We start from the raw sequence: 13,047 nt of genomic DNA, 5'->3' as shown, positions 1-13,047 counted from the left end.
TTTTTTGTTTTATTAACTAATTCCATTTTAATTGTGCATTTTAATTGTAGGATTTGGAACTATATCGTTAATTGATTTTTTATGAAAACTATTAATGATTTTTATTTGTTAAAAATGTTTGAAGTGTTATTAAAAAAAATTAAATTTTTTTGAGAACATATATAAATGTTGGTTTAATTTTAATATAATTTGAATTTTTAAAATCGTTAATAAAATTTGTTTAAGTGTTTGAAATGTTTGAAGTGTTAGACTATAATGAAGGATAATAATAAAATTTATTAGAAAATCAAAGTATTAATCTACTCAACGAAATACATCAATTGTTTTTTCGATCCTAATTAATTGTTCTTTCTTCTTCTTGTTGCTGCTCGACGTTCTCCATCTTCATTGTGGAGACGGTTAAAGTGACCGATCGAGAATGCAAATTGTGCATCTAAACCATCTGCAGATTTGTCGTGATGGTAGTCCGGTGGGCGAACAATTAAAAAAAATATATAAAGCACACCGGACACGGAGTCCGGTGGCAGTAATAATTTAAAAAAAATTATTGCACACCGCTCCGGTGGCAACAAAAGGGCATTTTCGGCAATCCAACTCCCAAAATTACTGTTTGGGAGTGGATATAACAAACGTGTCGTCTTACTTTGTTCCTTGTTGTCAAATTAGACTCATGTCCATGGGCAGGAATTTGACTCGACTAGAGGAGTAATTTAGCTTGCAAAGGAGATCAAGGCCAGTGTAGCACATGCTCAAATTGGCTTCTACCTACTTGTAGAAGACTAGTAAATGAGTCCCGTGAATAATAAATACTGGGCAAGTAATGTGGATAACGTGGGGTTTTTTTGGGCTGCGGCCGCCGCAGGGGTGGAGGGTTGTGGGGAAGAAAAAAAATGTCACTATATACATCAGACCTTACACAAACTATAAATTTCTCCAGATATTTTTTTTCAAATCCGGAGACTGAGCTAAAAAGCAGGATAAAGACAGCTGAAACTAGCAAAACATCAGAATGAGAGACCAAAAACAAAATTGAAATTGATCTTTGAAAGTTTAACTTTTCGTTGTTATTTGAACTGCTCATACGAATTTTGCGAGTCATTTTCAGGTATAAAATGCTTCAAACAATTCTTCTAAAAATTATCTTCTGCAGATGAATCTCTTCTTCCTTTACTAGCCAAACTTGTTTGCATCTTTTACCAGCATGCTAATTAAACTGAATTTAGTTATTGATGCGATCGACCCTTCAGATGTCTAAGCTGCTCCATTATTGCCTTTTGTAAGAACTTTTCCACTTAAACCCATATATCCATTAACAGAAGTACCTCGATGCTATATCTTTTTCAACTTTACTTTTGCTTGGCAGAAAAGTAGTCTCCACAAGGAGTGATAACACGTAGAGTTGTAAAATTAAAAGCCCATCACATAAAGCAAGGCAATAATAATTTTTTTTTAAAAAAAAGAACACCCCTAAAATCAATAAAATTGATCTGTTACTATCACGCACAATAAAATTGATCAAAAAAAAGTATTTGTCTACTAAAACAGCTCGAAATTTTCTGGGGCTATCACAAACAATAGAATGATCCATCTTGTGACCGATCATTTCAACTCAAACTTTATATATATCATTGCGACGACTTGGTAGGAAAAAAGACCCTCTTATGTAATATATTTAATACATGATGATGAAACCTAGTTGAGGCAATCAAAATCCTTAACATTGTACAAATTAACTTTAATCACGGCATCTCGCTTTGATATAACAAAATAGGAGCACCATTAAAAATGAAAAATATGGTAAATACATTGATAACCCGACCGAAGAGCTTCTGGGTCCAACATTATTATTATTCATAAATACAGCGAAATCGAAGAAATCAGTCTTGGTGTTTTTTCCATGGTTACTTAACGTGGATGAGAGTTTTTTCGAGGGTGTTTTTGGTTAAGTGATATTCAAGCATTTATGTTGGGTTAAGTGATGTTGCAACTTTCAAAATTTGCAGCAAAATAAGATAAATTAAACCTCAGTTGATAATATATTTAATTTAAAAATATTCAAGCAGCATGAGTTGGAAGGGTCCAACTATTCACACTCCCAAACAGTAACTTTGGGGGTGTGTGAGGACTAAATTGCCCTTCTCCCACCGGACAGCCAATCCGGTGGGTAATTAATTTTTCTGTCTTTTTTTGTGTCCCACCGGACACTTTTTTTTTGTTGCCCACCGGACACATAGTCTGACGCGCCTGTCGGCCACCGGACACCGTGTCCGGTGGGTGTTATAAATTTTTTTTTTGTTTTATTAACTAATTCCATTTTAATTGTGCATTTTAATTGTAGGATTTGGAACTATATCGTTAATTGATTTTTTATGAAAACTATTAATGATTTTTATTTGTTAAAAATGTTTGAAGTGTTATTAAAAAAAATTAAATTTTTTTGAGAACATATATAAATGTTGGTTTAATTTTAATATAATTTGAATTTTTAAAATCGTTAATAAAATTTGTTTAAGTGTTTGAAATGTTTGAAGTGTTAGACTATAATGAAGGATAATAATAAAATTTATTAGAAAATCAAAGTATTAATCTACTCAACGAAATACATCAATTGTTTTTTCGATCCTAATTAATTGTTCTTTCTTCTTCTTGTTGCTGCTCGACGTTCTCCATCTTCATTGTGGAGACGGTTAAAGTGACCGATCGAGAATGCAAATTGTGCATCTAAACCATCTGCAGATTTGTCGTGATGGTAGTCCGGTGGGCGAACAATTAAAAAAAATATATAAAGCACACCGGACACGGAGTCCGGTGGCAGTAATAATTTAAAAAAAATTATTGCACACCGCTCCGGTGGCAACAAAAGGGCATTTTCGGCAATCCAACTCCCAAAATTACTGTTTGGGAGTGGATATAACAAACGTGTCGTCTTACTTTGTTCCTTGTTGTCAAATTAGACTCATGTCCATGGGCAGGAATTTGACTCGACTAGAGGAGTAATTTAGCTTGCAAAGGAGATCAAGGCCAGTGTAGCACATGCTCAAATTGGCTTCTACCTACTTGTAGAAGACTAGTAAATGAGTCCCGTGAATAATAAATACTGGGCAAGTAATGTGGATAACGTGGGGTTTTTTTGGGCTGCGGCCGCCGCAGGGGTGGAGGGTTGTGGGGAAGAAAAAAAATGTCACTATATACATCAGACCTTACACAAACTATAAATTTCTCCAGATATTTTTTTTCAAATCCGGAGACTGAGCTAAAAAGCAGGATAAAGACAGCTGAAACTAGCAAAACATCAGAATGAGAGACCAAAAACAAAATTGAAATTGATCTTTGAAAGTTTAACTTTTCGTTGTTATTTGAACTGCTCATACGAATTTTGCGAGTCATTTTCAGGTATAAAATGCTTCAAACAATTCTTCTAAAAATTATCTTCTGCAGATGAATCTCTTCTTCCTTTACTAGCCAAACTTGTTTGCATCTTTTACCAGCATGCTAATTAAACTGAATTTAGTTATTGATGCGATCGACCCTTCAGATGTCTAAGCTGCTCCATTATTGCCTTTTGTAAGAACTTTTCCACTTAAACCCATATATCCATTAACAGAAGTACCTCGATGCTATATCTTTTTCAACTTTACTTTTGCTTGGCAGAAAAGTAGTCTCCACAAGGAGTGATAACACGTAGAGTTGTAAAATTAAAAGCCCATCACATAAAGCAAGGCAATAATGGTTATATAACAGAGTAAACAACAATATGCAAGAAGTAAAACTGTATAATGGAATTAAAAAAAAGGCCGTGCAGAAGCAAAAGAATCAAGTCATAGACTGCACAGATTCCTCAATCAAAAAAATTTGCAGCAGTCTGCTAAGAATCTTTCTAGAAGGAAAATAATGATAGATTTGGAACATATTTTGTGGGTAGAATTGTTATATGTAATAAATAGCAATAAAACAAAGTATATGGTGGGAAATGCATGTGCACTTGGATGGAAGGAAAACGCTGGAAGTACATGGTGTATTTTGTTCTGATTCTTACCAGCTCCTCAGAGCGATCAGAGAGGACAAGAAGTTGGGAACCATTGCGTACAGCTTCATCTGCCGCTTCACAGAGTTTCTTTAGTGTGTTTTCTAATGAACCATCTAAACCTCTACGAATATCAAAAAATGTTGGCAAAACTTGAGGCTTCAAATGAGGATCTTTCATCAAGGCATCAAGTTCCCCTTCATTCAGCACAGGACCAGACAAAATAACCTGACCCAGATGTAAACTATCATCATAAGGATGCAAAGACTTAACATTATATAAACAGAATATTAATAAAGTACTAAATGAGTAAATGAGAAGAAAACAAACCTGAGCAGCATTTTGAGGTCCAACCTCTAATATATTTCCACGTTTACCAATATTGACTTCAAGGGACATCACTAAACCTTCTCTCAGAGGGTCAATTGCAGGATTTGTAACCTAAACAGAAGCAAGTTAGATCTGACTTACTATTGGGGTTGCATGCCAAATAAATATGTATGCAAAAGCATATATCAATATAGACAAGAAAACAAGTGGTGAGGGAACATAGGAAGCAATTTCCTCCTACATCACCATAGGAGGCAATTCTGTCACAATATTAGATCTGACTTACTAATGGGGTTGCATCTCACACAAACATGTATGCAAAAGAATATATCAGCATACACGAGAACAGAAGTGGTGAGGGAACCATAGGAAGCAATTTCCTCCTACATCACACTAAAACCATGATCCTCCCAAGTAAAAGGGATTATCAACACCATCCGCAGGCCCGTGCACAAATGCACTCTCTCTCTATATATATATATATATATATATATATACACACACACACACACACACACACACACACACACACGATATAGCTTACAAGTTTACACTTAGCTATAAAAATACTTGGCAGATCATCCATATTGGTGATCCACTCATTTAATTTTACACAAAATCTTAAAGAATGAAAATCATGTGTTAAAGAGTTCCTTTTTACAAATGAAGCATATCAAAATAACTGACTTTTAAGAGTGTTATATGTCATTCAGTTTAACATCATGAAATGATAGTACAGCTTCATTTTGTATTTTGGTTCATGGAACTCAGATCATCAATAATTATAGCCCACCAATGTGTAATATATAGTCTCCTATATAAAAAAAAAGATAGAGAAATACAAGTGTGCCATTATATTTACATACACATACGTATACATGCACATAGAAATAAATACAGTACACTGCACAGACATCTGGACATACTTGCATATAAAACATATGTACAAAAATACATAAACATAAACATATAGATAAAAACCATGCAGCTTGGGGATCTCTCACCCATCCATGAAGTGGTTGCCAAAATAATTCCTAATAATAAAATATAAACAACTACTGAATACTTGAGAAATGTTTAATGCGTGTATTTGTGTTTCAACCCCAATTCAAATTAGGATGAAAGGAGCTGATTGTTTAGGGAAGTTTTAAAGGTTAAGTATAGCGCATGCTGATTCATGTACAGTCAAGAACATACCAAGACAATCCAACTTATTTGCAATACTTAGCTAAAGCTTGCTAGTGCCGAATTAGCTTAGGCTAGAAGATACGACACTTATATCTCTCACAAGTGATTCTGAGTTTGAACTTCCCATCCTATAGTGGCAAGGGATGCAAGGGCATATTATCATATATGTCTTTATCCCTTTGCAAGTGCAATATTAGTTTTATAACAGCTTAAGTTACTGTGCAGCATGCAGTATATACATGACGCAAGGAAAACCTATCAGGAGAAATGGAAATATATATACAATAAAACTGATGATTATAGCACAGAAAGATTAAACTCTTCTTGGATAAAACAATTTTTCTAATCACACAGATGTTAAACTTAGCATACGTCCATTGGGAAATAAATTATCAAGGGAAACGATAGGGATTCATTTCTAGAGTAATTTTACTGTATGTATGTACCCAACCTGAGCAAATCGCTGCTTGAAATAATCATAAATCATGTGTGGCTTCTGAGATAACACAGCTAAAGGAATATCATCACCCCCATTGTTTCAATAACCATTTGGACATCTTCACTTGAGTAGCCAAAAGCCCTGGCAGGAAAACAGATAGCCAACTTAGAAAGGAGATAATTATTTATGTACATTATCACAGAATTGTGAAAAATAATAATCTCCCAACTATGCTGATAAAAAAAGGTATAACCTTGATTAACTAATTGAGAAAATATTGACTTCCAACAACAAATACTTCCTAAGAAATAAATATAATCATTAAGAAATACTGTTATAAAAAAATGTCTAATATTCTCCACGTGTATTCTGCATGGTTGCACTTGAATTAAGACAATACTAATAGAGACTTAGAAACCATTTAGGCTGTAAAATTATCCAGCAGAAATTTTTGTCATGTTCATGGCAAATAATATTACAAGTAGCACATGTGCTCATGAGGGGATTAAAAAGTCTGTACTCCAATCCTAAAGATATTTCAATAATATAACCAAAATCCTATTTTGAACTGACCCTTCATGTAGATTAAGTCAGGATATTATAAGCACAATCCAGTATCTAATGACTATTTTTGAACAGCAAGATAAATGACAGATGTAAGAAAAGGGAACCTTACTGTTGGTGTCTCAGAATTATTTCATTGTCCATATCGAGAGATGACAAGAAGTTGACAGGTTTTAAAGTACGCATGCTTTCAGACAACCACTTCCCATAGGGATTTGACGATGCCACTCTCTTTTTAACTTCAGTGTTCTCATAAACCTAGAAAGTCAAAGTTTAGAAAATAAGTAATAATTACATGAGGATTACGGAATCCAGCTCGCAAAGCAAGAGGCATAATGAACATGAGCGCAGACATAAGATTAATAGAGATTAGAAGCAAAGGAACACATTATTCATATAGAAAGTAGAATCAGGACACTAAATTACTACCAGATGGAGAAAGACCAAGATGCAAAATAAGGAACAACTAGCCAGTGTAATTGCAAATATTAAAAAAAGGGGGAAAAAGAAAAAGACACAGTGTGAATGAATAGGGCCATGTCCATATCAATAATCGAGCAATTCCATTTTCCAGAAAATAAACATACATAACTCATTTCACCACTGTCCAGATCTGGATAACACATGGTAGATAAAAAGGCTATAAACTCAAACAGAATATCATATTGATTTATGAGTTTGATTTTTCTACCTTTCTGATGTTAATAAACTTGTTTTTCCCCTTAAACAATGCAGTAAACAGTCATCTTGGTTGCATATATATGGTGTATATCTAAAAAGTGCTAGTTTTTGTATCTAGTCAGAAAACGTGGGAATACTAATAATGGCTTGCCTAGATTTGTCTTTGTTATGCGGGGGATGCTACAGGCTGCAAAGAATGTCAAAAAACATGCAATGGCTAGTCACCTTCCACTCTGATGTATATGAATTTTCTAATAGCAGCCCCTATCTGCATATTAATGCACATAGTAGCACTAAATATATAAAATGGTGTCAATGTTCATTAATTAACTCCAACATCAAATTTTCAAATATAATAATATGGTGCAACTTACTAAGAACTTCAAACAATATACCAAAATACTCCAGTTTCTCTATTACAAGAAAACACCAACTGGCCGTCAAACATCTAAAAATCACATGAGAATCCTGGATAAATCCCCATAACAAACCATGCAAGTCACATTAAGTTTAAAAACTAGAATGGAAAAAAAAGATAGCTGACAAACCTGTCCATTCTGTAAATCAGCTGTTATCATCATTCCTGGGCCTAATCGTCCTTTCATTATAACTTTTGATTCATCCATTGGTACAACACCAACCTGCAAATGTCAAGTGCCAACGTGATGTCATGGACCAAGAACATTGAACCCAACAGTGATGAACTTTATAATATATTCACTACTGCATCGGATAACAAGTTACCAAAATACTAAGCGAGGAGATAAGAAATTGCTGCTTTATCAAAGATTTTCCTTTCTTTTCTTTTTAGTTATCAGCTGTGGCTTTCTCTAGCTCTGCAATGACCGCTGAAAACACACTAGTAATCCATGGAATTATGCTAAAGATTGAAGTGGAAGAAATGCTTCCAAGGCTCCAAGAAGTAATTGCTAAGATTCCTGGTAAAACATTCCCTTTAGTCTCCAAGGACCAGTAGCCCTACACATGAATCTCAAGTTCTTATACATCCAGCAGGTTCACAAGTTGCCAAGAACTTGCCAGCAGGCAAGGTAGCAACTCCAGCTTTCTTTTCTTTTTTCCTATCGCTATGATCTCCCATAAATTGGGTCACACACTAAATATTCAGCTATTTATGGATACACACTAAATATTCAGCTATCTTATCTTAACTTGCATGATTTCCACTCAAATTTGGTATGTAGTTATTCACTGTTACCTTATGCCCTGCTTCGATATATATAGACAGTGAAATATGTGCGTATAGAAGTTTCAGGAGCAACATAAATATAGCAAAAAAGTTGAAGAATCTAGCGAATTTTACCTTAGCAGCGTAAGGCTGACTTACATACAATGTAATTCATACATTTACAAACTAATTAAAATAAGAAAGCATTTGCTCCAAAAAATATATATATATTGACAACATGCTTTCAGTCATGGAAATGAGAGCGTATATTTTACCTCTGATGCAACATAAACCATATCATCCACAGTCCGCCAGTATCTTGCAGGGCGAAGACCATTTCGATCAAGACAAGCTCCAACTGTCCTCCCATCACTGAGACAGCAGAATAGTAGTTGAGTAACGTTAACCGTCTTAATAATAACCAGATACTAGCTTACATCTCTCTGAAGATAAGTACAGCTTTCATGCTAAAGATGATAATGCAGTTACCATAGACGTAAGGCTAAACAAAAATATACAAAAATGACAAAAGTATATTGCTCATGACTCTTGTTTCAGAACAGCATTTTGCCACAAGACCACCAAAACAGCTAACATTAATTTATTCAGGATAGCCATGATAAAATATTTGAGATGACTAAAATGCGATTAGGAAACTTAGATAGATAGGGTACACATAATGGTGCTAAATTTCGGTTATTTCCATCCTACGCTGTGCACGTGCATGTGGAATGAGGGTGGCAATTATGGTATTCTCTCCCATATTTCAAGTTTACTACAGGTAGCCAGACTATTGAAGATATTGCCAAGTATGTTTGATAATACCTATAATCATGCATGCCACTCGCAATCATTTTATCAGTCAAAACATACCTTTAATATTTAAAACATATTAACCAACCAAAAAAGCCAACATGTAGTGGAGACATAAAAGGATCTGGAATCATGCATGCTACTTGCAAAAAATGACAACAGTAAGTCAAATCCACCAGCACATGGTTAATCAACCAGCTATAATAGGTCCTCAACGGACAATGACTGTAGAAGGGTGTTTTGAGTGGGCAGATATTTGATTACAGGGCATAAATTTGGAAGCAGCCAAATAGAACAGACATGTCACATGAGATCGTTTCCATTAGATCTATAAAAGGTTGTTTGATTTCTATACATGAAGAAACTGGTTTTGAAGCCACGTTGTTCTATAAAAGAAACATTAACTGATCATAAGAAAGCCACTACATGGACATCTTAACAAGAACATGTATAACATGCGTATGAAGGTATAATGAAGTGTTCTGTCCATGCATCTAAGTGATCAAGCACATAGCACCTGAATAAAAGCAAGGCAGGTCCATCCCAGGCCTCCATTTGCCCTTTGTAGTAGTCATAAAATTCGGCAACCTGGAACAGGTGTGAGTATATGTGAGTTTTTTTTTTGGTGGGGGTAGATAGAGAGAGGTTGGGGGAGTATTTGAAGAAATGCTCTTTTATATATATCTATATGTAGAGACACACTCAACACACGCACAACACTTATAAATAATGTTTGGCTCAAGAATTTTTTTTTCCCTGTCGGATCATATAAAGAATAAAAAGACATATTACATAGAATTCTTTCTCCAATCAAATAAAAATACATTTCATGCATTATGGATCAAACACACTGCAGCATCGTATGACGAACTTACCTCAGGATATTTGATTGACAATGTTGGATGATTCTTATATGCCTCAGGGACAAGAATCATAAGAGCTTCTGCAGGGCTTCGACCGCTTCTCAACAATAACTAGTTACAATGAGAAGAAATAAAGTAAAGTTAAGTCTCATATTTCTCTAAGACATAAAGCAGAAATAAAAGAAACAGTCAGTAACAGTTTTGGAGGTCAAGCAATGGCATTTATGGTCATGGAACCTATTTACACTTCTGAAGGACTGACATTTTAAATTACTTTCTACATCTGCTATATCAATTAATTAAAGAAAGCAACAAAAGAAATAGATAGCCCAAACTCTTATCAAAACAAAACTAGCCAGGTACTGTATAACCTCTCATAGCACGCCAGGCCTTGCTTGCATGAGAAGTGTTTTGCAGCAGAGAAGTCACCATGGTGGGTTTCTTCTTCTGAATGTTAATAGCTTGTTCATGGATTTGATGTTGCTTTCATGAACGACCCACCCAGAAAAAGTACAATGAATTCATCCTTTAAATAGCTACTTACACCTACAGTTCCGTCAATCTTCTTAGAAACTCTCTCGTACTGTCAAATAATGAGCTATTCGAAACATTGGTTCGCATTCTTCAAATTCATCAGCCATATACTCATGATTTCGACAACCTCATAAAGTTCTACTAATTCCAAATAACTATTTCTATAGTCCGACATGAATTTTTTGAGATTGCTCCTCATCCTTTGAGAAGCCACAGAAAAGGGTGACTCCTGAATTCCGAAGAAATAGCACTACCCAAGTGGTGCATGATGCTATGTATCCCTGCTTTATCATCCGCTAAGCAGTCATATGATAATTGTCGGCTCTCCATCTATGTATGTAATTTAACTCTCAAATATCCAACCGACAAAATAAGCTTTGCATGAATTATCAAAAAAAGATATTAGAACAATACGTAGAAGCAGCAGCAAAGAGGATAGTTATTGCATACAAGGGGTCTAAAGAAAGAAACGAACTCATTGTTTATATTATGTTGTTGAATGAGTGGTCAATCTGTAATGACGACTCCTTTTAATTATGAAAGAATGCATTCAATATAAACTGCTTTGAAAATATATCAGTATATGGTCAGTTATGCAACGTATGAAGTGATATGAGTAGCATAAATGCATTCAATTGTCATCTCCGCAGAGGAAAATAATTAAATATCAAAACACGTTGAAGCCCTAAGAAGTGTGAGTTCATACTTCTGCTGCACTGTCAAGGTTTGCGGAATCAGATCCCTTTGGGTTACCATAAGGACGAATTTCATTTTCACGTCCACGCCAAACAGGAGATTTAATTGTTGTTTCTCGAGACTGCATCCAGTTCAAGTTTCCCTGAAAAGGCATTCATTTTAAGTATTGTAAACTGTTGAGTTTTGATTAAGTAAAAAAAATTGTTCTATAATTTACAAAAGAAAAGAAAGAAAACAAACAAGAGAGTAGCTATAATGCTGCAAATCTAAGGAAAATCATAAACCTGTATTGTATTTATCTCTCCATTATGACCAAGTAACCTCATTGGTTGTGCAAGAGGCCATCTTGGGCTAGTATTTGTGCTGTATCTTCGGTGGTAGATGGCAAAAGGAGTCCTATAAAGAGAATCTTTAAGATCCAAATAAAATGATCCCAAAGCTTCTGAACGAAGCATGCCTTTGTACACTATAGTCTGATTTGACAAAGAACAGAAATAGAGCTCATCCTTCCACTGTTCTGATTTTACTGCCTTCTCGATCAGCTTTCTGCAGATGTACAACTCCCTTTCAATGTCATCAATATTTTCCTCTTTTGAGACTCTAACAAATACTTGTTGTATGTTAGGCATGGTTTCTTTTGCATAGAAACCCACTATTGATGCATTTACAGGTACAGGCCTCCATCCAAGAACCTCCAAGCCCTCTTCTAAAAAAGTGTTCATTATAACTGTATGAAGAATATGTTAGTGTCTCAGAGTACATGCATCAATAAGAGGGTAATGAATATAGGTCAATGAAGAAACACAGCAAGCAGAAGGAAATAAGTAGCTACTGAGTGATAAAACAAAAGGAAAACAGAGAAGTGGAAATTGTTGTGAAAAGGGGGTGTCCATGCTTATGGAACATGACAGCACGCAATCTTCCGACAAAGACAATGTGTGGTGAAGATGACTCCTCATAAAAGATGAAGTAACACAGAATGTACAGAAGATGAAAGTTCAAAACTTGCATTCAGAAATTTGGCGACTAAATAGCACCTGAATACCTCATAGTTTCACTAGCGCTTACATAGTCACTTGTTTTTTTGTATCATTTATATACCCTAAGCTATTTAAAATTGGCACGTTGGTGGCCTCTATTATGCAAACATAAATATTTTCACCTGAATGTTCCTCTATGATACTTACAGGCTATTGTAAAGTTTTCTCACCATTAATATTTGTTAAATTTATCATTCAACCAATCCAAACTCTAATTTAAATTAGAATTAAGATAAGTTTAAAATAGAAGTTTTATAGTTTGCTTAGTAAATTTAACATATATTAATAATTAAAAAGCTCTATAATTAGCATGTAAGTATCATAAATGAACATTCAAGTGAAAATTTTTCACTTTTACATGATTGAGGATACTAGAATGCCAATTTTAAACAACTTAGGGAACTTAAATGCTATAAAAAACAAGTGAAGGTATATAAGTGCTAAGTGAGTGAAAATATGAGGTATTTAAGCGCTATTTAGCCAAATTTGGCAGATTTTTTACCTGTTTTTGCTTCGTTCATCTGTTTTTCATCTTTAGGAAGAAAAATCATCCCAACACCAGTGTTACTCTTGTCTAAGGAAGAAAGTCCCTGTTCACTTGCCCAGTTGTTAAAGAGATCCCATGGCACTGAAGTCATTACCCCAGACCCATCACCTGAGTCATTATCTGCACCACAGCCTCCTCGGTG

General features: G+C 34.8%; 1 protein-coding gene across 1 annotated transcript in view; it reads right to left on the bottom strand.

Annotated features, from left to right (window-relative positions):
- LOC109849057 (ferredoxin-dependent glutamate synthase, chloroplastic-like) overlaps positions 1–13,047 on the bottom strand; it is a 31,169-nt gene that overhangs the window by 13,432 nt on the left and 4,690 nt on the right. Inside the window, 12 exon segments of the mRNA XM_020418829.1 lie at positions 4,037–4,252; positions 4,355–4,465; positions 5,994–6,073; positions 6,076–6,122; positions 6,658–6,803; positions 7,775–7,867; positions 8,688–8,784; positions 9,743–9,813; positions 10,101–10,199; positions 11,329–11,460; positions 11,603–12,045; positions 12,861–13,047. The exon segment at positions 12,861–13,047 is cut by the window's right edge and continues 99 nt beyond it. Of these exon segments, the coding sequence (XP_020274418.1) occupies positions 4,037–4,252; positions 4,355–4,465; positions 5,994–6,073; positions 6,076–6,122; positions 6,658–6,803; positions 7,775–7,867; positions 8,688–8,784; positions 9,743–9,813; positions 10,101–10,199; positions 11,329–11,460; positions 11,603–12,045; positions 12,861–13,047 (1,722 nt within the window).

The sequence above is a fragment of the Asparagus officinalis genome, chromosome 7 (genome assembly GCF_001876935.1).
Source record: "Asparagus officinalis chromosome 7, Aspof.V1, whole genome shotgun sequence".
NCBI lineage: Eukaryota > Viridiplantae > Streptophyta > Magnoliopsida > Asparagales > Asparagaceae > Asparagus > Asparagus officinalis.
Note: the sequence above shows the minus strand (reverse complement) of the source record. Positions and strands in the feature narration are given on the sequence as shown.